Raw genomic sequence first — 25,701 nt, 5'->3', positions numbered from 1 at the left:
ATTTTTTGTGCAAAAATATCACTTTTTAAACAACGTACGATGGAGTAAAATAGGGCTTAATTTAAGAGGATAACAACGTACAAGTTAGAAACTGTTGTTTCAAACTTAAACATTTCCTAAATAAAGTGAAAACTGGCTTAAACCAATTTGGCTGAAGCAAACTGCAAATCATCCTTACACTGTACACTTCACCTTTCAATTTTCTTCATCTAGTGTCATCATTTCCCCTGAAAGTTCTCTGCAGCTGAATGCTTATTATGTCAGAGCATTTTTAAGTTTTTGAGAACTGAAAAAATGATAGGAACCATTTGCCTTTGAACATGGCAACAACTGGCACACAAAGGAGGTGATAATGGCAAGGAGGAGACATAGTGCCTGGCAGCTTTAAGTAGGTACTTAATAAATGCTTTTGGAATTGAATTAAAATGACGCTTTCCTAAGAAGAGAGGATAATAGGGAGAAGGACATTAGTGGCAAGAAGATGGTGTATAGGGTAACTCTTTATCTGATCATCATCAATTAAGTCTTTGGATCTCTGAAACTTTTTTTTTTTTACTTCAGAACTGCCTCATAATCCTCTTAAAGAGTTTTGAGAAATCATTCCAGACCATGTTGCTGCCAATGATTTCCACAAAGAGATATTGGAACAGTGGAAATTTGTTTGGATTTTGGCCCTGATAAAGAAGTATGTGGTTGGTTTGGTGCTTCTACTGGGTTACCAACTGCACGGATAGCAAGATTAAACTGACTTTTCCCTATGGCCTCCTCTTGCTCCAATAGATAGTATTTGAGTGATAAATTGATAACTTATTATACATGTTTGGAAACAGTGCATAAAATACATCAACCAGGGAACTATTCTTTCATTCAGTTGTTAAATTAATCTTGAGGAAGATTGAGTATATGTTTGGCAGATTTTTGTGTCTTGTGAGTTCAAAAAGGACAGGAAGCTGGGAGGCATAGCTTCTATGGGATGACAGGATTAAGATCCAAAATTATTTCAACAGTCCTGAATGAAACCAATAAGGCAAAATTTAACAGAAATAAAGGTAAAGCCTACATTTAAGTTTTTAAAATATCACCTGGAGAGGATGGGTAGAATATAGGTTGGTAGTTAGCAGTTCACATTATCTAGGGATTGTGTAAGAGGTGACCCATAGTTTAAGAAGCACTGGAGGGGTGATAGAGAGTGGAAATTTTTCAAGGAGTACTTAATTGTAATTGAAGAATGATGTAACTGCTAAAAAATAAAAAAAATTTTAAAAGCCAAGACAAACTCAGGCTGCATTTTAAAACTACTATTTATTATAGGAAAGAAAGAGTTCTATAGTACTTTGAAAGGTCCAATCACCTTAAGTTATTATATTCAATTCTAAGTGGCATATTTTAAGGACGCTAATGTCATGTATTGATTGAAGGAACAAATACATGGTAGCCTAAAGATGATGACCAAGGAGACATGATGATTGTCTTCAAGTATCTGAAGGGATATCAGTATAAAAATGAGTAGAAGAAGGGTTCCAGGTTGCTTCAGAGAACAGGACATGGATGTTACAGAGACATAATTTTTTTGCTCAATATACTTGTATTTATTCAAATATGGGTTAGGTTTTTTGGGTCCTTCCCAAATCTGAGATTCTGTGAATAGAAAACACTGTAATAACTGAAGTTATCTAAAAATAGAAAGACCTACCTCATGAAGCTATATGACCATCATTTTCAGAGGTTACAGACAAGGGATTTTCAGGGATTAACTGGGCAATGGATTAGATGATCTATATGCCTCTTCTTTTTCAATTTTGAGTCTATGACTGGCTAACAGGGAAAGTTCAGGGCACTGCTCTGTGGAACCATTAAAATTAGCTAGGTGGCACAAAAAATAAGACTTGTAAAATGACCTATGGTTATAAGTTCAAAATAAAACCTTATGTCTTTAAAATATAATTATTGGATATTATATGATACTATTTAACAACATCATTTAAAATATAATAGCTGCCACAAAATCAAAAATTCATGATTTTGAAGTCTTTTCTTCCCTCTTTTCACTTCGAAGCAAACTTTTTATTCCTCATCATGATTAGCACTAATACCTGGAATTATCAATTTAGAAAAACCTGGTGGTCTCAACTCACACCTGAGGCATGATAGCTAGGTTGGAAATTCACCAATCAAACAATTACATGACTCACCATAATAACAAAAGTGCTTGAATTAAATACTATAATCTAGTTCCAGCCCATACTGTAAATACAAGGGGGTGTGGAAGTAGAATAAAAAAAGATACCATAGCAACTGATGAATAACTATGAAATTTGCAAAATGTACTGGGGAAAAAAATTGCAGTACTGAGGTTTAAAAAGCACTTGATTTTTAATTATAAGGAAAAGAAAAGACTAGAGTAGCAGTGTGCCTAGAACACTCATGGACACTCTGATAGTCTACATGATGAATTGTTCTTTCCTGACAGCTACCTTTGCTTGCAGAATTAACACATATTTTAAGTTATTTTAAGAACTTTATAGTATTATTTCCTAAGGTAATGCTCACATGCATTTACATATATTTCTTGGGAATTCTGTATTCAATAGCAATAAAATAAAATAATGCAGACATACATAATACATGCTCCAATATAACAGAGAAGGATGAAAATGGGGAAGAAATTGCATTTGACAACTGGCATAATATTCTCCTAAAGAATATAGTTTTGAAAATTTTGGAATCAGGTTTGTCCATTCCAGCAGATATTTCATTCTGTTATCTTATAAGTGTTCATTCCTCATTTCAGGGAGGTGTGGCAGCATGAAGACACTAAGATAATGGAGTTCTGAGAAAAATTCCATAAATTATAAAAGGAAGGATATGAAATTTCATAGTTCTTCATATTAGGGATTCATTCGTGTTCTACATTATTTTTTTTCTTATCAAGAGCCCCTTCCATTATTTTGAAAACAGTTGAAATACTGAGATGCTTTGCTAGCATTCATTGTCAACACTGTGCCACTCTGCCAGTATTTACTATTTATTTACTACAACTATCTGCAGAGTGGCACAGGGAATAGACTGATTTCCTTGAAATTAGGAAAAACTGGGTTAATTCTGTCTCCCCCACCCCTCAACTTACTAGTTCAGTGATGATGAGTAAGCCACTTGAACTCTGTGCCCTGAGAAAATTCCCAAACCAATGAAATCACAGGTATAGGATGTATTGACATTTAAATATTAACAATAGTATTTAATATCCTCTGGGAAGGAATATGCTCATTTTCTTTCCCTGTAAAGATTAATTTGAGATGCCTTATTTAAAATGTTACATCAACATATCCAAAACAACCATAAGAGATTTAAAAGTTAATCTTTTACTGATCTCCTAATTAAGTGATTCCTCACTATAGTTTAATCATGTGTTTAATAACAGCTTACCTTTATGTCAGACTTAATAATTTGGAAAGTATTTTCCTCACAGCAACAAAGTAGTGTTTTACAGATGAGAAAATGAGGTTCAGAAATTGTGTCTTTCTTGCAATTCCAAGACTAGTAAATGGAACAGCAAAATATAGAGCCCAAGTTTATCTGTTTATTAAAACTACAATGATGCCTCCTTGTTTAAAAAAGATCTTATTTTTACCTGTGTTGATTTCCTCCACAATTTCTAAATCATCTGCTCCTACATGCTGATCCAACAATTCCATAAAACGCTCCTGTATTTCCCTAGTCGACTCATCTCCAAATTTATAATCACACAGCGTTACACTGGATCCAGGAATGGGGACAAATATCCGATGTGGCAGAGCATGGAATTCTTTTTCAGCATCTAGAAGAAAACATAATCATTATCATATAAATAATACTGTTATTGGCTATGAAAAAAGATACTCCTGGAAATGGTGGCATCACTAAATCAAAACTATAGAAAGCTAAAAAAGTAAACAGATGAAGAGACTTTTCTCTTCTCTTCAACACCCAAACAATTTAATTAAACAAATAGTAATTAAGCATCTACTATATGCAAGGCACTGGGAATAGAAAGACAAAAATGAAGCAATCCTTGCCTTTGAGGGGTTTATCTACTGAAGGAAAACAACATGCCTATAATACAGAATAAATACAAGATAATCTGAGGCATTTAAAAAAATGCTTGAATTGAATTAAACTGAAGAGGGAGAAAGCACTAACAATTGGGGGAATGTGGAAAAGCTTCCCAGAGATAATGGCATCTGAGCTAAGCCTTGAAAGAAATTAGGGATTCTAAGATTCAGAGAAGATGAAGGCATTCTAGGCTTATGCAAAGAGAAACAATAGGTAAATATGGAAGTCTGGAAAACAACCAGTTAGGCCATTTTGGCTGGAGCACAGAGTAATATGAAGGGGAATAATATCAAATGAGTCATGAAAAGTGAGTGAAATTCAGACTTCATATTTTTAAATGTAAGACTGATTTTTGCTAAACTAGAGGTAAGAGGATACCACTAAAGAAAAATAACATTCCGTTACCATAAATAGGTTTATTTAAAAAAAAAAAGATATCAATAAAATTATTTTTCAAAACTAATCAGATTTATGAATCTAAAATTGTTTCCCTATTTCTTCATATAAATATTTTATTCACAAGAATATACAAATATAAATATTCAGTAATTCAAAATTATGCTTATGGGGTAGCCTACTCTTTAAAAGGGTTTATTCTTTGCAGAATGCATCCTTTTAATAATAGAATTAAAATGATTCTTGTGGGCTTTATTTTGTTATTTTTCAAATCATGTTATAACGTCATTTTCTTCACTCTTTTCAAGTCATAAAGTGGGGGGAAAATGATTAAAAATATGGCTGTCATTTGGTTAAGTATTTATAAGTGACAAAAATTACATTTGTCAAGGAACCAAGCAAAGACGTTAGACATGAGGTGAAAAACAATGACAAATTCCTTAAGTTTCAAGGGAAATGTAAAAATTAGCATATTTCTTCTAAATCTAGCACATTATCTACCTTTCAGAAAAGGGAAATTAAATTCTCCTCTTTGACCAGACTGCCTCCTAGTTGTAAAATCACTGTACTGCAATTAGCCTTGTAACTTTTCTTAATGTTTCTCATCATATACATACAAAACACACACATTCACATATATAATAATAAACATTATTATTATTATGATAAAAATCAATTGGAACTCATAATTTGTGCCAATGAAAGGAACATTAGAATGAAAATAAAATGTAATGTTTTAGGGGGCATTCATATGGGTACACTAGTAGAAAAACCTTAAAATTATGTTCCTTGTACATTAAAAATTGCACATTAAATGTGTGGGCTTAATTTATTTTTGAAACAAGTTAAAGTACTGCTAGCAGGAAATATTAACAAAGAACAGAGAACACAAGAAGGAAGAAAGGAAAGAAAAGCAAATTTCTAACTTTTTTTCGGAAGCTAAATTAAATTTATTTGCTAATGAGCACTGGTCTCCTAATTAGTTTATAACTGAATACTAGTCTTCTAATTAGTTTACAACTAATGATAAAAATAGAGATCATTAGATGTATTTTTTTAAAGTAACAGCTTTTAAAAATACACTAAAAACTCAGAAATAGAAGGAAGACAATTCTGCCATTCCAAAAATCATTCCTATATTTATTTTCATTTTCAAAGAGACATTTTTAAATGGCAAACCCAAATCTGCCTTCCACAGATCCAGAGGCCAAAAAGAAGGATAAAATCATTGAAGTTAAAAAGAAACATAATCCCACACATAGATCTCAAATTTATTTCTCTTAAAAAAAGGAAAAATTACATTGTTATGCCAGAGCAACAAAATAAAAGTTAACTGTAAGCCACTGGTTATAATTCTTAATTGTTTTTACTAGTACTATGAATGGTTTTATACAATTATATAAAGCTGGTCATCCACACCTTCAAAGAAATACATCTGTGTTTATTTAAAAGATTGGATAGTAAAGTAAATATGTTCTAAACAGATCCTAAATACATGCAAAGTGCTGTGGTTTACATTAATTTTGTATTATGCATTCCACACCTCTATTTGTTAAGATTTTCCTGACAAATAGTAGGATGCTAAAAAAAAAACTTTTATGTGAAGCATGGGATCCAGAGTCTTTGTCATGAATCCCTCCTCTAGTTCTTGGATTTCCTCAGGAATATATCTTGTTAATTACAATGCTACCATCTTCTTCCCCAGCCTCTTCTCTTATCTATCCTGTTTCTTTTCAATAAAGTGTTCCCAAACTGAGCCACAGTTCAGTCACAGATTTCATCTCACCTAGAATCAGTGATCCCTGAGATCAAATTGCCTCTTTGCATTAGAACCTCTGAGTGCTCCTCATCTGATATCTGAACTTAGAACATCTGTACACACAAGACACTTGAGGCAAAGGATTTTACCACTGATTCCTTTCACAGATTTTGTCTCCTCACAAGAGGTGTTGGGCTGATTTCAGTTGCTTTTCTTCTCTTCTTCGTGATTATTCTCTATAGTTCTTAAGATCATCATCCATATTTTGCACCCAACCCACAAGTGTCAGGGGCAGCTAGGTGGCACGGTGAATAGAGCACCAGCCCTGGAGTCAGGAGGACCTGAGTTCAAATGTGGCCTCAGACATTTAACACTTACTTAGCTGTGTGACCCTGGGTAAGTCACTTAACCTCAATTGCCCTGCCCTCCCCCCTCCAAAAAAAAAAAAGCAAATCACAAGTGTCCCCCAGTGTCTTGTGCCCTCTTCTCTCCCTTCATTGTCTCTCTTAGTGATCTCATCAGCTTCCATGGGTTCAGGTATCATCTATCTGCAAGACAACTCCTACACAGGGGCAACCAGTTGGCACTGTAGCTAGAGTGCCAGGGTAAAGTAATGAAGGCTTGTCTTCCTGATTTCAAATCTGGTCTCAGACACTTACTAGTGGTGTGACCCTGGGCAAGTCACTTAACCCTGTTTGCCTGTAAAATGAGCAGGAGGAGGGGAATGGCAAACCACTCCAGTCTCTGCCAAAAAAAAAAAAAAATCCAAATAGGGTCACAAAGGGTCAGCGATAACTGAAACAACTAAACAACTGTTAGAAATATGCAAAAAGAGGCAGTGTGGTAGTGAAAGTGCTAGATTCAGAAGGACCTTCCTGGGATTGAATTCCTTCTATGACACCAGTTGTATGACCATAAGCAAGTTACTTAACCTCTTTAAGCTTCTATTTTATAATCTTTAAAACAACAGTGTGAGATTATATGGCCTCTAAAGTCCTTCCCAACTCTAAATCTAAGATCCTATGGTCTTTTGGTTTCAAATTCTATACCTCTCAAATGAATGTCTTTTTTCACTTGTGGAATTCAGATCCAGGTTTAAAACTACAGTTACAGAGTAAATACTTTAGGTGTCAATCTCAAAACTGAATTGTTGTTGATCAGTAGTGTCCAACTCTTCATGATCCCCTAGACCTTACTGTCCATGGGCTTTTCTTGGCAAAGGTACTGGAGTGGTTTGCCATTTCCTTCTTCAGTGGATTAAGGCAAACAGAGGTTAAGTGACCTGAAGCTGGATTTGACTTTAAGTATTCCTGACTCCAGGCCCAGAACTCTACCTACTGAGCAATACAGCTTTGTCTCATTTCCTACTTAGCCTTAATCACTGAAAGGACACTGCCTCAGTCAAACTGGGATCCAAGAAAAGCCCTTAGCTTAAAAAGGCCAAGGTCTCCCACTGCATCTCCAGCTGTCCTGATCTATATCTTGCCACTGGACCCAGATGGCTCTAGAGGAGAGAGTGAGGCTGATGACTTTACACAGTACTCCCTCACTTAAATCCAATTCAGTTGCGAGTCATGGCATCATCTCCCTGATGCCACGGTCCTCTTCGAGCATGAATTACAAACAACAACAATAGCTACCTCTAAAATTGAGAAAATTTAGCAACTTTCTAAAAATAGTTATGCTGGGCAAAGGGGGACACATGGTAGAAGCTTCTTATATTATGCTTCCTGTATGCTACAGAAAATCACAAAAATACAAGGTGTCCCAAAAGTCGTAGTGCGGTTTTAAGCTTTTAATAACTTGAAACTGCACTAAGACTTTTGGAACTTCCTATATTTTGTTATATAATCAACATAATTATATAACTTACATCATATAATCAAATTATATAACTATGATATGACTATGCCAAATACCTCATACTCTAACAAGGGCCAGAACAATAGTCATTCAACTTGCAAAATGTTTTTTTATTTTTTTCTCTTAAAAAATATTATTCTTACAAGAGGGGATCCACAGACTTCATCAGACTACCAAAGGGGTCTGTGACACAAATAAGGTTAAGAACCCCTACTTTTAAGTGATGCAATATTCAATCTGTGAGTTGTCATGGAAATGCTACTCTGAGATACTAAACAGGTAAGTCATCAAAATATTCAAAATATTACTCTCCTCTGAATATAAAGTAAAAAATACTAAATAAGGTCAAATGATAAAAAATGATTAAGCATTCTTAAATGGCAAAATAATAAACACTGTATACATAAAGAATATAATATGATAGAGTCTTTATGGTATACTAGGAACTTTCCTTATTAACACTGGGAGAAAGGTAGTATATTTATTATGGCAATTTTATAAATAAGAAAAAAGAATTCTAGAAAGGTTAAATAACTTGTCCACAGAAGCAGAACTAGTTAGTCTCAAAGGAAAAAAATTAAGTCAAGGTCTTCTAGATTTAAGTCTTAGAATGCAAAGTACATCCAATTCAAGCTCTCTCCCCCACCCACTCCCCCCTCTCTAATAGTTGTAACAAGAAAAGTTCTATGGGAGGACATATCTATCTTCATGACATCATCTTAAAATGTTATGGATGTACCTAAGCATCCCTAGCACCCAATAATAACCTATTATGTACCTATTATCTACATACCAATCACAAATATTTAAAAATCCTTCTTGAACCTAATTACATTTTAGTCTACCCCATAAGTTATCTATCTATGTAAAATATATTATTTTATTTGGTTCATGGGTAAAGTTTCCTGTTTAATCAAGTATTCTACTTAGTAGTGAGCAAGCAAAACATACCAGACAATGATTACCAATTTTCAAAGAAATAGATTGTTATTTAAAACACATCTTACTAAAACTAGTGAAAAAATTTTAATTGTATTTTGACCATTTGGAGATTCTAGAGGGAATTCACATGTTTAAGTAAATAAAAGTAGTCATCTATAGCACAGGCCACACATACTGTGTGGTGTTTTAGGTCTGGTGTTTTAGAGGAAAAAATTGCCATTTAAACAATAAAAGTTTGTAAATATTGGTAAAATTTATAACTAAAGTGCTAAAAATGCTTTATTGCAACTGCAATTATTCTACACAAAGCCCTAAGAATATGTCTAATTGTACCCTGTTATATTCCTGCATCAAATAAAGAAAACATAAAATGAAATTTTAAAAATCATTTTTTTTATATTCAAACCTTTATTGCCTGGTGTTTCATGCATAAGAAGATCTTCAAATAGTATTTCACAACGATCAGACACAGTGTTCAATATATCTCTCTTTAATGCCTAGAGACAAAAACAAAGCACAAATAGAAAGAGAAATGTAGAGCTCCTACTCTAGGATCCTAACTGACATAATTTTGAAGTATTTAGGGCCAAATTATGTTTACAAAAACACGAATGGAAATGTAATTCTAAATTTAAAGTGACTGACAAACTTAGTCCTTAAAGCAGGTAAACACTTCCCTTGTAAACTCATTTTTACTATTCATCTCCTCAGCAATATCCATCAATGTCGTGAAAGTATTTTTCCTTTAGTAGAATAAAGATAAGTTTCAGCTCAGTCCTATTCAATAGTTACTTCCAAATTAATAAGCGTATACATATTGCATAAATAATACTAGTCAATGTTCTGAACTGGTGAACCATTTCAAAGTGTCATAATTTTCACAATTTCTGAATGACTTGGTACCCAATGAAACAATTCAATTTTTTTGGTTGCTTTTAGAAACTTAACATTCTGAAAGTAAAAAGACCTGTGATGTATTTTTACAATTATGATAGTTCATTCATAGTAGACTGATGATCCCATAGGGAATCGTGTAATCATAACTTAAGGACAAATTCCCTCCATTTTCACATAGGAAAATGGAGAAATGTAAAATAAAACAATGTATGCTACGTTTTATTAATAATAAAAATAATTTTATCTGAGAAATAATAGATATTTGACAAACTCAAGGTGCTCCCTGACATAAAAACATTTTTTTAACATCAATATTCCTTTTGATAATTGCCATGTAACTGCAATTGATGGAATGTCATGATTTTCAAAGAATCAAAATTCTGAGTGACCCAGAGGGCAACAGAGAGATATACAGCAGAAGAAAGTACAGTGCAGCATATTATAAATGATGACTCCATGCAAGAGGTAACACATACCTCATTCAGAAAATGTTACTTGTGGGGTGGCTAGGTGGCACAGTGAATAGAGCACTGGCCTTAGAGACAGGAGGACCTGAGTTCAAATCTGACCTCAGACACTTGACACACTTACTAGCCATGTGACTTTGGGCAAGTCACTTAATGCCAACTGCCCTCCAAAAAGCAAAAAAAAAAAAATGTTATCTGAAAAGGAGGTGGGTCATTTACAAAACAACAATCTAGGGACTAACAATCTTGCTTAGCAACTCTGATCCATCAGTGCTTATAAGCTACTCAAAGAGAAAAAATTTCTGTCTATAGTATGGGGTAACTACTCTATCAACAAATAAGAAAGTAATATTACCCACATTGATGAAATCCCAGATCCTTTGAAAATACCAAGGAATATCCACTGGCTATTTCAACTTAAAGAAAAATGGGAATAAAGATAATTAAACCCTATCATAAATTCTCATATTTAATTCTGAACATGTAGATAAACTATATTTTCACTAGCACTGTGATTTAGATTCACTAGTACTGTGATCTCACTGATTTAAAAATAAAAAGAATGCTCACATTTAGCTCTTTAAGCATTTTCCTCTTAAGAACCCTAAAGGAACCTCAAGGATATGTACACTACATCCTCTTGCCAAGTAGAGTCAAATGAATGATTTCAACTTTTAAAAGGTTAAAATGTTATGGGACAGGAGGAGTAAAACATTATCATGCCCTGTACGATGGTAGTTAATGTTCTGACCTGCACGGCATCTTTAACCTTCGGTTTGTTGCTGTGAATATAAGCTCTACATGTCACAGAACCTTTGAGGTTTACAGAACCACTGCAGACCTGGACTGTAGCTGTAGATCTGTGATTTGAATTAAGGAGCTGAAAGAGAAATATTGCATTTAGTCTAAATAATGACTAAGGAGCCCTCCCATTAAAAATAAAAGGAGTGCCATGTTAAACTTCATAAACATTTTAGGAATTTTGTGAGTATGACTTTTATTTCTTGCCCCAATGTTTGAAAATACTCTCAATCGATTATGAAAAGGTCTTTACCCCATTTTCCTTTTTGTAGTTTAGTTGTTTTTCTAAGTATCTGTACTGTAACTTGAAATCAATATTTTTCTTTTAAGTACAAATATGAGGGGTAGTGTGACATTAGAAACAGCAAAGCCTGGTTTCAAGTTCCACTTCTAACACATGTCTATGTAACTCTGCACAAGTCACATACCCTGTCAGTTCTCTAAGTAAATAAGACTTTAAGTGGCAGAGAAGGTGTCAGTTTGCATTGGTAGAATTTCCTCATCTGAGAGTACCTTATTCCAATGAAATTAGAAGTCTAGTCCCTATTTATCCTGAGTGCAAATACAACAATTTTAATATTTATTCCAAAAAATAATTCTTGAGTAGCAATTGCTTGAAAGGCACTGAACTCAGTACTGTGGAGGAGTGAATGATGAATAAGATATTACTGCTGCCCTCAAGGACCTTCCAATCCAACAGAAAAAAGAAGATATGTATACAAATAAATAAAGTACAAAGCATATGAGAGAAATACAATATATAGATCACTTCTGCCTGGTTGACCAAAAATAGCTACCTGGGGTGAAGAAGACAGACCTAGAAATATTGGGAAGGATTTTTAACAGGCAGGGACTATCAACAGGAGAAGATTATAATGCCACGAGTAAAATGGAAGAATAGAAAGTATGTTCAAATAATAGCTCACGACTGTTCAAGAAATGGCAAGTAGTTCAGTTTGGCTAGAAAGTATGGTATGTGAAAGGAGATAGTACAACTACAAGATTTCAAGCCTAGTTTACTAGGAGAAAAAAATGGCACACTTCACAGAAACAGAAAAATCAGTAGGAGATAGTTTAAATGGAAGGATTATGAATTTGACTTCTGAAGTACAAACTAGTATGATGACCGGATAGAAAACCCCAGTATATAATTCAAAATGAGGCATAAGAGAAAAATTAGAAAAAATTAAAAGTTGGTAATGGACCACACAGAAATAACTGAAGGCATGGAGTGGAGGTAATCACTGAAGAAAATATAGACAGAGCTAAGTAGAAAGCCAAAGGTAAGCGAGAACCTTGCTAAAATGTCTACCTCTTGGGAAAAGTGCAGAGACAAGGAGGGCCACAGAAGAAGGAACAAAGGAAACAGAAAAAGCAGTCAGAGAAACAGGAAGAGAACCAGAAAAGTACAGTGTCAAGGAATTTAATTTCAGTAGAATGGTGAAGATGGATGCCATATTACAAGGGGTGAAGGATGGAGTTGGTAGAAAGGCAGGGGGGATCAAATAGTACAGACTGCTTTCTGTAGGACCTCAGTAACACAAGGGAAGATAGGACAGTGGTAGCTCAGGATACAGTACTCTTTAGGGAAAGTTGTTCCTATTTTTTAGACTAGAACAGGCAGACTAAAGAGACAAGAAAGGGGTAAGACATGATAGCAATCTCCAGCTATCTGAAGGGTTCACCCTTTTGTTCTTCTTGATCCTAGAAAACAAAACTAGTACCAGTGGGTGAAAGTTAAGGGAGGCAAACTGTGACCCAGTATAAGAAAAAACTTCCTAAAACTTTGATGTCGTGTCTCTAGAATAAAATATAAATCAATTTCTTGGGCTGGTATTTAAAATAACCTAGTCTTCTAGATCTATTTCCCTACTTTCCTTCACACCATCTATGTTCCAGAATAAAAGGACAACTATCCATTCTCCAAAAATGGTATTCTCTTTCCTATCTTTATGCCTTCCTATAATCAGTGCCCATGACTTAAAATAGGGCTCATTGTAGTTTATTAGAGGCAGATGAGACAGTCATCTCCCATTTACCTTCCCCACCATTTAGCTTCAAATGCTTTATATATGGATAACTATTAAGAGCCAGCCATACCAGACAAAAGAAGCTCACATATATTATCTAATCTTAAATAGGCCTTCAATTTTACACACCAATCTTTTTTGACTCTTCCCTGATAAAATTTTTCACAAATGACTCGAAATCTTTCCTTTTCTCTATCCCTACTCCCTCTTAGCCACATACACTATGCAGAAAATTGAGGCCTTCCATCATGAGCTCCTGCTTCTCCCAAATTCCAAACCTAAAATCCTTTCAACATCATCTCCCATTCTTTCCTCCTTTCTTCCAATCTTTAGGACTAAGGATGTAGTCAGAAATGGTTTCAGGAAAGTGATACCTCTGTGAGCTACTTAAAAAGTAAGCCTGTCTCATGGCAAAAAAATTCATAATTTCTAAGTTTCAAAATGTTATGATTCTAAATATAATAAACCCCCAAATGTCAATTTTGTTAATGCTATGTAATGACTTTTTGAAAAGGTTTTAGATTAGTAGCATTTTCCTAATATTTACCAAATGCGTTAGAACCCTGACATCAAAAGTTTGACTGGTAGTTTGAGTATTTCCTCTAGAAGACTTTTTCTGAAAGAGAAAAAAATTAAAAGACTAAATATTTAGGCAATAAATATTTGGATTTTTAAAAAAGGCAATTTAGAAATCATCCTAAAGACATTTTTAGTGATAGACTAAATACGTCTAACAAGAGGCCAAAATCTGTAAATACTATAGGCTAAAAAAAAAAATCTAAAAAGTTAAGGGAAAAGCACTATTAAGAGACAATACAGTGTTGTTTATCATACTGATCACCAAAGATACTGTTTTTGAGGTGAAATTTTTGAACTATATATCAACACCAACATTTTTGAAAAATCAGTCCCTCTCTTATTTTTTCTATTCCAGTTAACTCACTGGTAATATGGTTTTGAGTCAGAATCACTCTGGTTCTGTTATAGGCTAAGAAGATATTAGCTGTTATTATGGTACTCAGAGTCACAGAATTGTAAATACTGGGTGCTTCCAGCAAGTTTTTCAAGACTGCACTATGCTCTGATTAATACCCTTGGCCCTTAAGCACATTTCAATGTACAAATCTTCAGAAATACTGGGACTAAATGATACATAAATTCTATGGATGTTGTCAAAATATTATTTAGCATACAATTTTTTTCATCATAAAGGGAATATTTTAAGTAACTCAATAGTTCAATGATAATTTTATAATTTTCTCAATTCACCTGTCCTTCTAGCAGTTCACAATCTTCTTCTTTAACTTGTCCATTGATCAAATACACACCACCTTCAATTTGCTTGGCCCAGCGTGCAAGTCCATTCTTAAAAGAAAAACATCTCATTAAGTCTCTAGGTATAGCATATATTAAATAATTTCAATTTTATTAGATTTTTATCCCTTCCATGATTACAAAGTTCCTAAAAAATTAAAGGCATTGGCAACATTTAACATTAAGATAATATTCTTGCAATCATGTTTTAAAAAAAACTTGCAATATATATCCAATCTTTAACCATTTCATATACAAACTCTTTATTCCTCATCTTCTCTCCTGACCAAAAACATGAGGCACATATAGATACATATCTATACATATCTAAAATGTTTATAAATCTTTCTAAATATATGTAAAATGTAGAACAAAAGTTCAACCTACTTTTTTCAAAAGTACCTACTCATTTCAAAAGTCTCAAAGAATTAAAAAAAAAAATAAGACACTAGAGAAAGGAGCTATAATATAGAATGAAAGATAGGGGCGGCCAGGTAGCACAGCAAGTAAGAGTACCGGCTCCAGTGTTGAGAAGACCTGGAGATCGAATCCCGGGCTCAGACACTTAGCACCCACCCAGAAACACCTGGCCATGTAACCTTGAGCAAGTTACTTAACCCGATTGCTTAAAAAAAAAAAAATAGAATGAAAGATATGAAATAGTTTCAGAGAGTTCTCTTTGTTAATACAAAGGACAAAAGGGGAAAGTAACAAAAGCAGAGAAATCCTAAGTTTGAGATACAGAGAAAAGAAATGATACAGAGGTAAGAAAAAAGTACTGGAAAAGGTAAGGAAGTTAAATTGAGGCCTAAGACAAAGAAAAACCCAGACAACTTTTTTTTTCAATAAAGAATATTTACCAAGCACTTAATATGTGCAAGAAAGAAAAACAACTCTTAGGCACTGGTTTGTTATCCCTACCATCAAGGTACTTATAATCTGCATGGAGAAAGATGACACAGACATAACAAATCACCGCATAATTATGCCAAATTAAAAAAAGACAATACTCTCAACAGTTATTTAATAATATTAAAAGTTTTATTTTATTTATTACCTTTGTATTTTTCTCCAGGGGATAGCTGGCAGTTGTAGTTGAAAGTGGGACATGAATGTTAACATGAATTGTGCAATCTAAAGAAAGCCATGAAGTAGAGAGTCCATTTTGATATTTCCAGTCTGCAGGTTTTGGTGAACTCTAGAAGTGATAATAGGGGAAGCAAGACTGAAACTTAAAAACACACATAAAATGATGCACTTCAAATAAAAATATATTATGAATCAGTAAGTTATAAAAATCCTAAGGAAAATCAATTATGTTATAGGACAGCAAGCTTTCAAACTCTGTCAGACTTCCTTAAAAACATTTCTATTCCAAAATGAAAATACAAAGTAATGGTAATAATTATTCCTAAGGTTCACTGTTAGCTCTGAGAGGTCTTGGAGCCCAGATTTTACAAAACACCGTTGTCACCATTTTACATCTGGTATGTTGACGTGTATTTATTGCATGCCTACTGTGTACAATGCTTATATACATGTATACTATGACAAACAGTGCAGGGCTCTGAAATATTGTTATAAACATTTTAACTTTGTAAACACAAGAGTTCGGCAACTCTTATTCTTTTTAAGTATCTCTTAAGTATCCTGAAAATAATAGATTTCTTTAGCACAGAGCAGTATCCTTTAACATGTTAAAGAGCTTAAGGAATGTCAGAATACTAAGGTGGGAGATAGATTATACTTTCTGTCTACATCTGTGTAAATCAGATACACATTTCCAATGCCACTCCACCAAAGTAAACTATTTTAATGAGCTTTCTCATAAGTAGACATTTAGAAAAGCACTAAATAGGAAACACCTTAATGATGTGCTTTAAAAAAATACAATTTTGTTCAATTTCTAAAAAATAAATTAAAATGATAATTCTGTGAATTTTTTTTAAAAAGTTCAAGTGAAATTGCCTTGTAGAAGTTATTATTCAAAATGATATTATAAAGCAGTTCCAAACATTTATAAGGAATATGATAACTACCATTTAATTTTTTCTCCACTTTGTGGAAAAATATATCTTTAAGTACATGTATCTGTGTATATATACACAGGAATTATCATTTGTAAACTAATCCACATGGAGGACAGAAAGTAGCAAAGATGTTTGAAATATCTAACAATAATGCATTATCTGACTTATCAGCAGGTCCTATCTTCAGCAGTAAAATGAGAAGGTTGATCTCTCCAGTTCCTTTTAGCTCTAGATCCTATGATTCTTTACCTTTATTGAGCTTTAGAGCTGTGGAGAACTTTGTAAAATGAAGGAACTGGACTATGGTAGGAGTGGGGTGATGTCAGCAAACAACTACTGGTATACATTTAAGTACATAAAGTAATAGGATCTATACCTGTAAGTGGACTCATCTATAAAGCTTAATAAGCATAATGCCTGGTATATACTAAGTGCTTAATAAATGCTTGTTGATTGTATGACTCAACAACAGGCTAACTCTACAAGCCTAGCCCCCAGGGCCTAGTCAAGCTGCAACCCACCCTTTCCGGGGTGCTCTGCCATGCTGTCTTTAATCAATGATCCTGCTCAGCAGCATCTCACCCAAACCTTGACCCTTTGCTCTCCTTACCCCCTCCCCATCTTAGCCTCTTTTTAAATTATATATTTGTGCCCCCTCAGCATCAAACTGCTTTTTTCAAGGGAACGAGGTAGTTAATTAATTACATTGCTAAATAATAACGGCTCAAGGCTCTTTACTCAAATTACTAAGCTATAAATTGGTATTATAAGAATTTTCTGAGACAAAGTATTATGACTTGTTAATCTTTTTATTGTATAGGCTTATATATTAAATTATACAATTTAAAGATCATGGGTATAAAACCTCTGGTACCAAATACAAAAATTATCTAGAGTACAAATTGACTCTTCAAAAGTATTAGAAAAGAGATCAACTTCTGATCTAGATTCTAATATTATATATACTCTTCTTCATCTAAAATTCTAGAATTCTAGCATGGGATAGTAGAAAGCACCCTGAAGGGATCTGATCTCAAGAGAGCTGGGCTCCAATCCCGGCTCTGCCACTTATTGTGTCACATCCAACAGAACGACCTGACCTCTCCAGAACTGTTTTCTCATCTGTAGAATGAGGGGTTTGGATCAGATGATCTTTAGTATGGCCTTAACAGCATCTAAAGTACCAGAAAGAGAAATGTCACTTTCAAAACTAATGATTTGAAGCAATCATAAGGATCCATACTCTAAACAGGAAGATGACACCTTATAAACACAATTTAACAAATCCTCTAATATTTTCTCAGAAAGATAGTACTAAATTAAATATACTTCTTTTAATCAGAAATTTTCTTCCTCCTCACCACTTCCTGCTTCTGGTTATGTTATACAGGAGCCAGAGATTGTATTAGAGTTCAAGGCAAAGTTATCCATTCTTTCTATTAGTTAATTAATGAGGTAATAGTACTCTGTCTAAAAGGCACAACTGTTCCCAGCCCCTCTCTCTACCAGTACAGACAGAAAGAGCACCTGTGTCTCTGTACCTACTCAGCTCAAGATACAAAATGAATTCAAAACCAAGTCTGAGCCCTCAGTGACTGCTTTGCTTGCTTCCAAAGTCTTTGCTTATCCAAGGAAAATGGGATTGCAAATTTGCTTCTTGACAATGTTCTACTTGCTGGTGTTCCTTACCCCATCAGCAGCTAACATCATATAACTGAAAACAAAATGACGCCTTGTTTCTACAATATTAACATCATTCCAAATGGAGTTCCCCTGAATTTAACTGGCTTCTTTAATTCAATTTTTAAATGCAAAAAGTACTTAGCTAGCACCTTATTTTCTGGGTTCTATGAAGATACCAGTGATACAACACAAAAGTTAAATAATCTTTGCCCTCAAGGAATTTACATTCTATTTTTAAGAAATATATACAAATAAAAGTCAGTATAAAATGTGCATAAAGTAATTTCTGGGGGCAGGGTATATTGTCAATGAAGGCTTTCAGGGGGAAACAGGCTTCCTGTGAAACAAAGGAAGCACTTCAACACATTAGCTCTGAAGGAAACTAGGGGTTCTGTCAGGTGGGAGAGAAAGGTTTGTTCTGTTACCTATGGAAAGCCTCTGCACAGGAAGGATAGGAGATAAAGCATTGTGTATGTGAAACACCAAGCAGGCCCTTCTGATTGGAATGGAGAGAAAGTGAATGAGAGTAACATACCACTGGCCTGGAAAGGTGGTCTAGGGACAGGCTTTGGAAGCAACATAGCAGGGTTTGTATTTTATAATCTTTAAATCTAACATCTACTGAAAGCTTATGAAATTTTTTCCTATCTCTCTGATAATCAAAATTGTATTTTAAACACTTTTCCACAGATCTGAAATGCTTGTAATCATGTTAATTATATGCAAGTGTCAAGTAGAATTCTGGCTAGCTTTTCACCTCAAAAGAAAGTAGGAGCATGCTAAGGTAAATACACTGAAACTAATAACTAAAGCAGAATTTAAAAAAAACATAACTGGTTCCAAGATAAACTGGTTGGAGGAAAAATATTTATCTTACCTTTGGGTCACGGATATCATAAGTGCGACAAAGTATTCTTGACTAATTAAGGAAATACAAATGAAGTAAACATTTGACAGAATCAGACAAAATAAAAAAACACAAATACAAACATCTATTTTAAAGTCAGATAATGCAACTTTAAATGTGAGAAAAATTAGCATCATCTTTAATATGTATGCAGTAAAATAAATAATACTTCTGTAACTTTCTATTTAAAATTTTCTCTTCCTTATATTTCCTTCTCAAAATACTGGGGTAGCATGCTAGAGTGCAGAAATACTTTAAACCAAGGAAGAATCAAAAATAGAAAAAGAAAAGTACAGACCAATAACCCTAATGAATATTAGTATAAAAATTTTTAATAAAATATTAGCAAAGAGAATAGAGAAAATATATACCATAAAACATCAAGCACTATGAACAGGTTGGGTTTATACCAGGAATGCAGAGTCAATTCAAAATTAGAAAACTATAAAACAAATATACAAATACAACAAAAAACAAAATGATTGTATCAATAAATGCAGAAAAGCTTTTGAGAAAACATAACACCCATTTCCATTTAACACACAACACACATAACATACTAGAAAACACAGGGATAAATGGACCTTTCCTTGATATGACAAGTAGCATATATTTAAAACCAAGAGTCAGAACTATCCACCGACCCAGAAACACCTGGCCGTGTAACCTTGAGCAAGTTACTTAACCCCAATTGCTTAGGGGCGGCCAGGTGGCTCAGCGAGTAAGAGCACCGGCTCCAGTGTCGGGATGACCTGGATCAAATCCGGGCTTGGATGCTCAGCACCACACCCAGAAATAATAACTGGCCGTGTAACCTTGAGCAAGTTACTTAACCCCAATTGCTTTAAAAAAAAAAAAAAAAAGAGAGAGTCAGAACTATATGTAATTGGGATGAACTATAGGACTTTCCGATAAGCTCAGTAATAAAGATCAGTAATAAAGTGTCTGTATCACACTACAATTTGATATGGTGTTAGAAAGGCCAGCTACAATAATAAGAAAAAGAAAGTGAGAGTTTAAATCAGCATAAGCAAAAAAGAAACAAAATCAACACTTTTTTCAGATACTATATTTCATTTAGAGAATCCTAGAAAGTGAATAGAAACATTAACTTTAAGAATAACTTCAGTAAAATTTCTGGATATAAAATAAATCTACATTAGTCATTAGTATTTCTGTTTATTACCAAGAAAACCCAGCATGAAGAGATAGAGAAATTTCATTTAAAATAACTATAGAGTGGTTAAAAATACCATCTACTTGCCAAGACATACAGAAGACCTAGATGAGTACAACTATAAAACACTATTTACAGAACTAAAAATAGACCTAAATAAGTGGAGAAATAGTAAATGTTCATGGGCAGGCTGAGTCAATGTAACAAAAGTGACAATAGTACCTAAATTACTTCACTTATTCATGCCATATCAAACTATTTGTAGAACTAGAAAAAATAATGGTAAAATTCATTTGGAGAAAAAAAGATCAAGAATCAGGAGCAGCTAGGTGGCTCAGTAAATAAAGTATCAGCCCTGGAGTCAGGAGGACCTGAGTTCAAATCCAGACTCAGAGACTTAATTAACACTTACTAGCCATGTGACCTTGGGCAAGTCACTTAACCCCAATTGCCCTTCCTTGCCCCCCTCCAAAAAGAAAACAAAAAAGATTTACATGAACTGATGCAGTGAATAGAATCAGGAGAATGTTGTACATAGTAACAGCAATATTGTTTAATGAAGAACTGTGAATAACTTAGCTATTCTCAGCAATACAATAATTCAAGACAATCCTAAAGGACAAATGATGAAGCATAATATCTGCCTCCAGAGAAAGAACTGAAATTGAACAAACACAAACTAAAGCATGCTATTTTTCACTCTTTCATTTTTTTCTTTTATTCAAGTCTTCTTGCATAAAATGACTAATATGGAAATATCTTACATAATTGCCCATGTATAACCTGTATCTGATTGCTTACCATCTAATGGAGGGGTAGAATTTGGAACTCAAAACTTTAAATTAAAGTGTTAAAAAACATTTTATAATTACTTATCATTAAAGGAACTTCATGGTTCTACCCCAAATCCATCAGGCTAGCAGAGTGGATAAAAAAAAAAAAGAAAAATGTTGGAAGGGCCAATAAAACAGACACATTAATGCATTAGTTGAGCTGTGAATTGGTCCCATCTGTGCATATACTTTGACCAAGCAATCCACTACTCCAAAATAGCCTATACTTTAAAAATAAGTTAGCATCAAAAGAAAAAAGGTGCAAGAAAAAGGAAAAAAAGACTCACATGTACAAATCATTATAGCAGTTCTGTTTGTAGTGATGAAGAACTAGAAGCTAAGAACCAAGCCAAGAACATCAATTGGGAATAGCTGAACAATTTATGTGAATATTATGGATTACAACTTTAAGAAATCTTAGACAAAAGTAATGGTTTCAGGAAAACTTGTATAAACTGTTTCAGAATGAAACAAGCAGAAAAAGAATTTTCTGTACAACAATAATGTTGTCAAGACAAACAACTTTGAAAAATTTAAGAATTCTGACCTACACGGGCGGCCAAGTAGCACAGTAAGAGCACCGGCCCCAGTGTCAGGATGACCTGGGATCGAATTCGGGCTCAGACACTTAGCACCCACCCAGAAACACCTGGCTGTGTAACCTTGAGCAAGTTACTTAACCCCAATTGCTTAAAAAAAAAAATTCTGATCTACATCATGGCCAACCACAATTCCAGATAACCAAAGATGAAGCATTTATGTTACCCATTTTCTGACAGAGGTACTAGCCTTAAGATGCAGAGTAAGAGATATGATTTTGGATACAGCCAATGCAGATTCATTTTGTTTGACTATATAATTGTTACAGGGGTTTTGTTTTTCTTTTTTACATGCTGTCTCCTCCATTAAACTGTTGAGCTACTCCAGAGCAGGGATGCCTTTCATTGCACTCCCAGTGCATGGTACATAATAATGTTTAATAAATGTTTGCCACTGACTTGAAATTTCAGTAGCAGTTTGGGATGGTAGGCAGGAGAGAAAAATGGTTACTTTTTTAAAAAAAGAAAATGTTTTTTTAAAAGCACACTAAAGTAGGAAATATGAATATAGGAATTGGTGAACACCTACACTATTTGAAAAGTGTTCCAGAGTCACAAAAAAATTTCAAAATTTATTTGGGTGTAGGAGGCATCACAGTGGATGGAGCACTGTGCCTGGAGACAAGACTGTATTCAAATCCAGTTTCAAACAATTATTAACTAGCTAAGCAAGTCAACCTATCAGCCTCAATAGTTTACTCAAGTGAAAAATAAGGATAATTTTAGCACTACCTCCCAGGTATTGTGGGGATCAAATAAAATGTCTCTAAAGTGCTCTCCTTTCCCCTTCCTTCCTACTTCCTCCTTCCCTTTCTTTCTGTATGTGAAGATGGAGAATATCGGAGGTGGAAGGGATCTCCACATATTATATGTACTCTTGAGAGAAGAAATACATTAAAAATTAAGCAGAGACTGTTTTGTTTCTTGTCCATTTTGATACTGATCTCAGTATCAAACACTGTACCTTGCACATAACTGGTATTTAATTTATTTTTAAAATTTTTATTTTAATTATTTGAATATATATTATTATATTTATTATATTACTATATATTTTGTATATAATATATTTATACATTATTATATTATATATCATTATATAATATATATTATATGTAAAATTTTAATTCTTTTTAAATTTGCATAATTTAATTGCTTTCATCAATGACCTAGAACATGAGTCAGAACAAGAATTACTGGGCACCTCTGGATGAGATCAAATCTGTACTTGGGCAGGAAATCCCTCTTCTTTTTTTTTTTTTTAAAGCAATCAGGGTTAAGTAACTTGCTCAAGGTTACACAGCCAGGTGTTTCTGGGTGGGTGCTAAGTGTCTGAGCCCGGGATTCGATCTCCAGGTCATCCTGACACTGGAGCCGGTGCTCTTACTCTCTGTGCTACCTGGCTGCCCCAGGAAATCCCTCTTTAAAGACAACTGCTAGCACCACCTGGGAAAAATCCATCAGTTGATGCTAATTAAGCTTTTAATATACTAAAAAACAAATAAACAAGTGGTCATCTAGCCTGCACTCAAATACTCCCGGTGATAGGCAAGTCACTACTCCATCCCTTTCCCAAGCAATACACTTCATTTCTAAATAGTTCCAACTGTTAGTAAATGATTTCCTTCTATCAAGTTGAAATATGCTTCTCTGCAACTTTCACCAATTGCTTCTTGTTCTCCTTGGGTTCATCCCAGAATGAAGGAAATTAGGTAGATTATGTTACAAAATTAAGATACTTAAATACTGGTACTCAAAACCAACAATTTTGTGATACAGTGAATGGGTTTCTTCTTGCTTTAATTTTATTATCTTTTGTAGTAAAATAAGTCACCTTGAAATTTTCAAAAGATAGATATATCATTTCTCTTTAAGTGCAAATAATCCCCAACTTACAAATAGGTCATTTATAAACACATTTTCCCACAGAACCCATGTAATGAATAGTGGTTATTTTCCCAAAGGATTCCACAAAAGTCTGTGTAATTCATAATGAACATAGTACCAATACTACTTTTAAATAATCATATATAATACCATTTCTAAATATACAGAAATTTCAATGCAAGAAACCAGTTCCCCTTCTGTCTTATCCATTCTCCCCAAGTAGTAACAGGAAAGGGGAGGGCAGAGAACAATGGGCCCTTCTAGATGTCAGGAATTTGTAAACTTTCTGGGTAAGAGAAGATGAATCCATAGATAAATACTTTCTCTTTTGTTTTTAATTGATTGCCAGAAAAATGTAGTGCTTTAAGATTTGCAAAACACTTTATAATTATCCTCTTATTTTATCCTCACAACAAAGATTAAGTTATTTGCTAAGGATTACAGAGTTAAGTGACTGGGGCAGTATTTGAACTCAGGACCTCCTGACTCCAAGTCCAATTTTCTACTCACTTTATCCTTTAGCTGCCTAAGAATCAAAATGAATTAAGAAAGAAGGGGCAATTTTCCTCATGAAGGTCAGATTCGTGGACTTCTCAATTGTCCATTCATGAAGTGGGTATTTATAAATCAGACACTGACTACATATCAAGTATTATTCACAAAATTATACACAGTATGTACATCTTATAAATCATGACATATATATTGAATTTATGAAAAAATATACAGGAATATTATTTCAATAGCATATTCAAATAGTAAATACCCCATGTAAAAGATACTTTTTTGTAGATGAGCAGACATGAAGTGTGACCCGGTCTGAGATGTCATCTTCTGTGAGATTCCATAGTCTCTTTTTAGTTATAGATTTTTCCACAGCAAACACTAACTGAGGAAGAAATAACAAATACATTTTTTTTTCCTTCTCTTACCATATCATTGTATGTCAATGCTAAAATGAAATAAGAATTTCAATTATTGCCTATTTTGGACTCCATTCTTAGGGATAAAAATAACTCATTATTTAAGAGCACTCAAATGATAATAAATAATTAACTGAATAAATGCCATTCAAATAAAATTCTTTTTTTTCATGTAAAATAAGTTATACACAAATTAATTTTAGACAACCAGCATTTGAATGAAAAGACAGGAGAGAAATGTTACTACAAATGAAATGAAAAATTGGTTTCAACTTGAAACAAATTGTTTCAAAAGCACTTCATCAGAATACCACTATATAACTGAAACTCATGAAATTCCCCAAACAAATAGATTACATTTAAAGAGCCACACAACTCTTAATGTAAAAGGGAACTCTATGTCACCTGTGTGGCATATCAACTGATTAAAATGACCAAGGAAATAAAGGTTTGAGTTCCTAAGGATATCAATATATTAAGCAATACATGTCAATTGCATAACAAATCAGGACCAGACCTCCTCAGCTTGGCATTGGACCCTGAATACAGGGGTAAATAGTTTTACACATTAGAAGAAAACAACTAACAGAATATAAACAGGATAAAAGATTAAGTCATCTAATTTCTAACCGGAGGAAAGATTAGGGGCTTTCTGAATTAGGAGAGGGAAAGCAAACAAATGCAATTCCCTGAAATCAGAAAAAGAGGCCATTCCACTCCCCTCTAAGTGTCACAAAGAAACAGTAACTGATTGACTAGCAGGGGGCGAGTTTTCAGATAAGACATATGAGTTGTTTGATAAATAATTATATTATACATTGATGTATAATGTGTAATTATGAGAAAACTCTGCATCAATATCTGAATCTGACTGGGTCTCTGGTTAGCATAACCTAGATCCTTATTTAAGGATCTCTGAGCAACAGGTAGAGGTAATCTAGAGCTCCAGCTTCCCAGCCACACAGGGTAAGGTTAAAACAATGTAATAAAGTTTTCTCACAACTTCTAAAATTGAATAATGTTTTCTCACAAAACAGAAACTGGACTAGACCTGTAACTGAATAGAAAGGGAACTGAGCTAGATGCAGAACTGAGTCACAA

At 33.9% G+C, this 25,701-nt stretch overlaps 1 protein-coding gene across 1 annotated transcript in view; it reads right to left on the bottom strand.

Annotated features, from left to right (window-relative positions):
- Positions 1-25,701, bottom strand: part of ODR4 (odr-4 GPCR localization factor homolog) — a 53,622-nt gene that overhangs the window by 13,995 nt on the left and 13,926 nt on the right. Inside the window, exons 5-12 of the mRNA XM_069074434.1 lie at positions 24,460-24,566; positions 19,152-19,188; positions 15,619-15,759; positions 14,517-14,612; positions 13,795-13,863; positions 11,168-11,296; positions 9,459-9,549; positions 3,632-3,817 (exon numbers count right to left, since the gene is read on the bottom strand). Coding sequence (XP_068930535.1) covers positions 3,632-3,817; positions 9,459-9,549; positions 11,168-11,296; positions 13,795-13,863; positions 14,517-14,612; positions 15,619-15,759; positions 19,152-19,188; positions 24,460-24,566 — 856 coding nt within the window. The remainder of the gene's footprint in view (positions 1-3,631; positions 3,818-9,458; positions 9,550-11,167; positions 11,297-13,794; positions 13,864-14,516; positions 14,613-15,618; positions 15,760-19,151; positions 19,189-24,459; positions 24,567-25,701) is intronic.

This window comes from Petaurus breviceps, unplaced genomic scaffold (genome assembly GCF_028583685.1).
Source record: "Petaurus breviceps papuanus isolate PSGF00001 unplaced genomic scaffold, PetGlider_PUasm1.0 90895, whole genome shotgun sequence".
Taxonomy (NCBI): Eukaryota; Metazoa; Chordata; class Mammalia; order Diprotodontia; family Petauridae; genus Petaurus; species Petaurus breviceps.
This window is presented reverse-complemented; position numbering and strand designations above follow the sequence as displayed.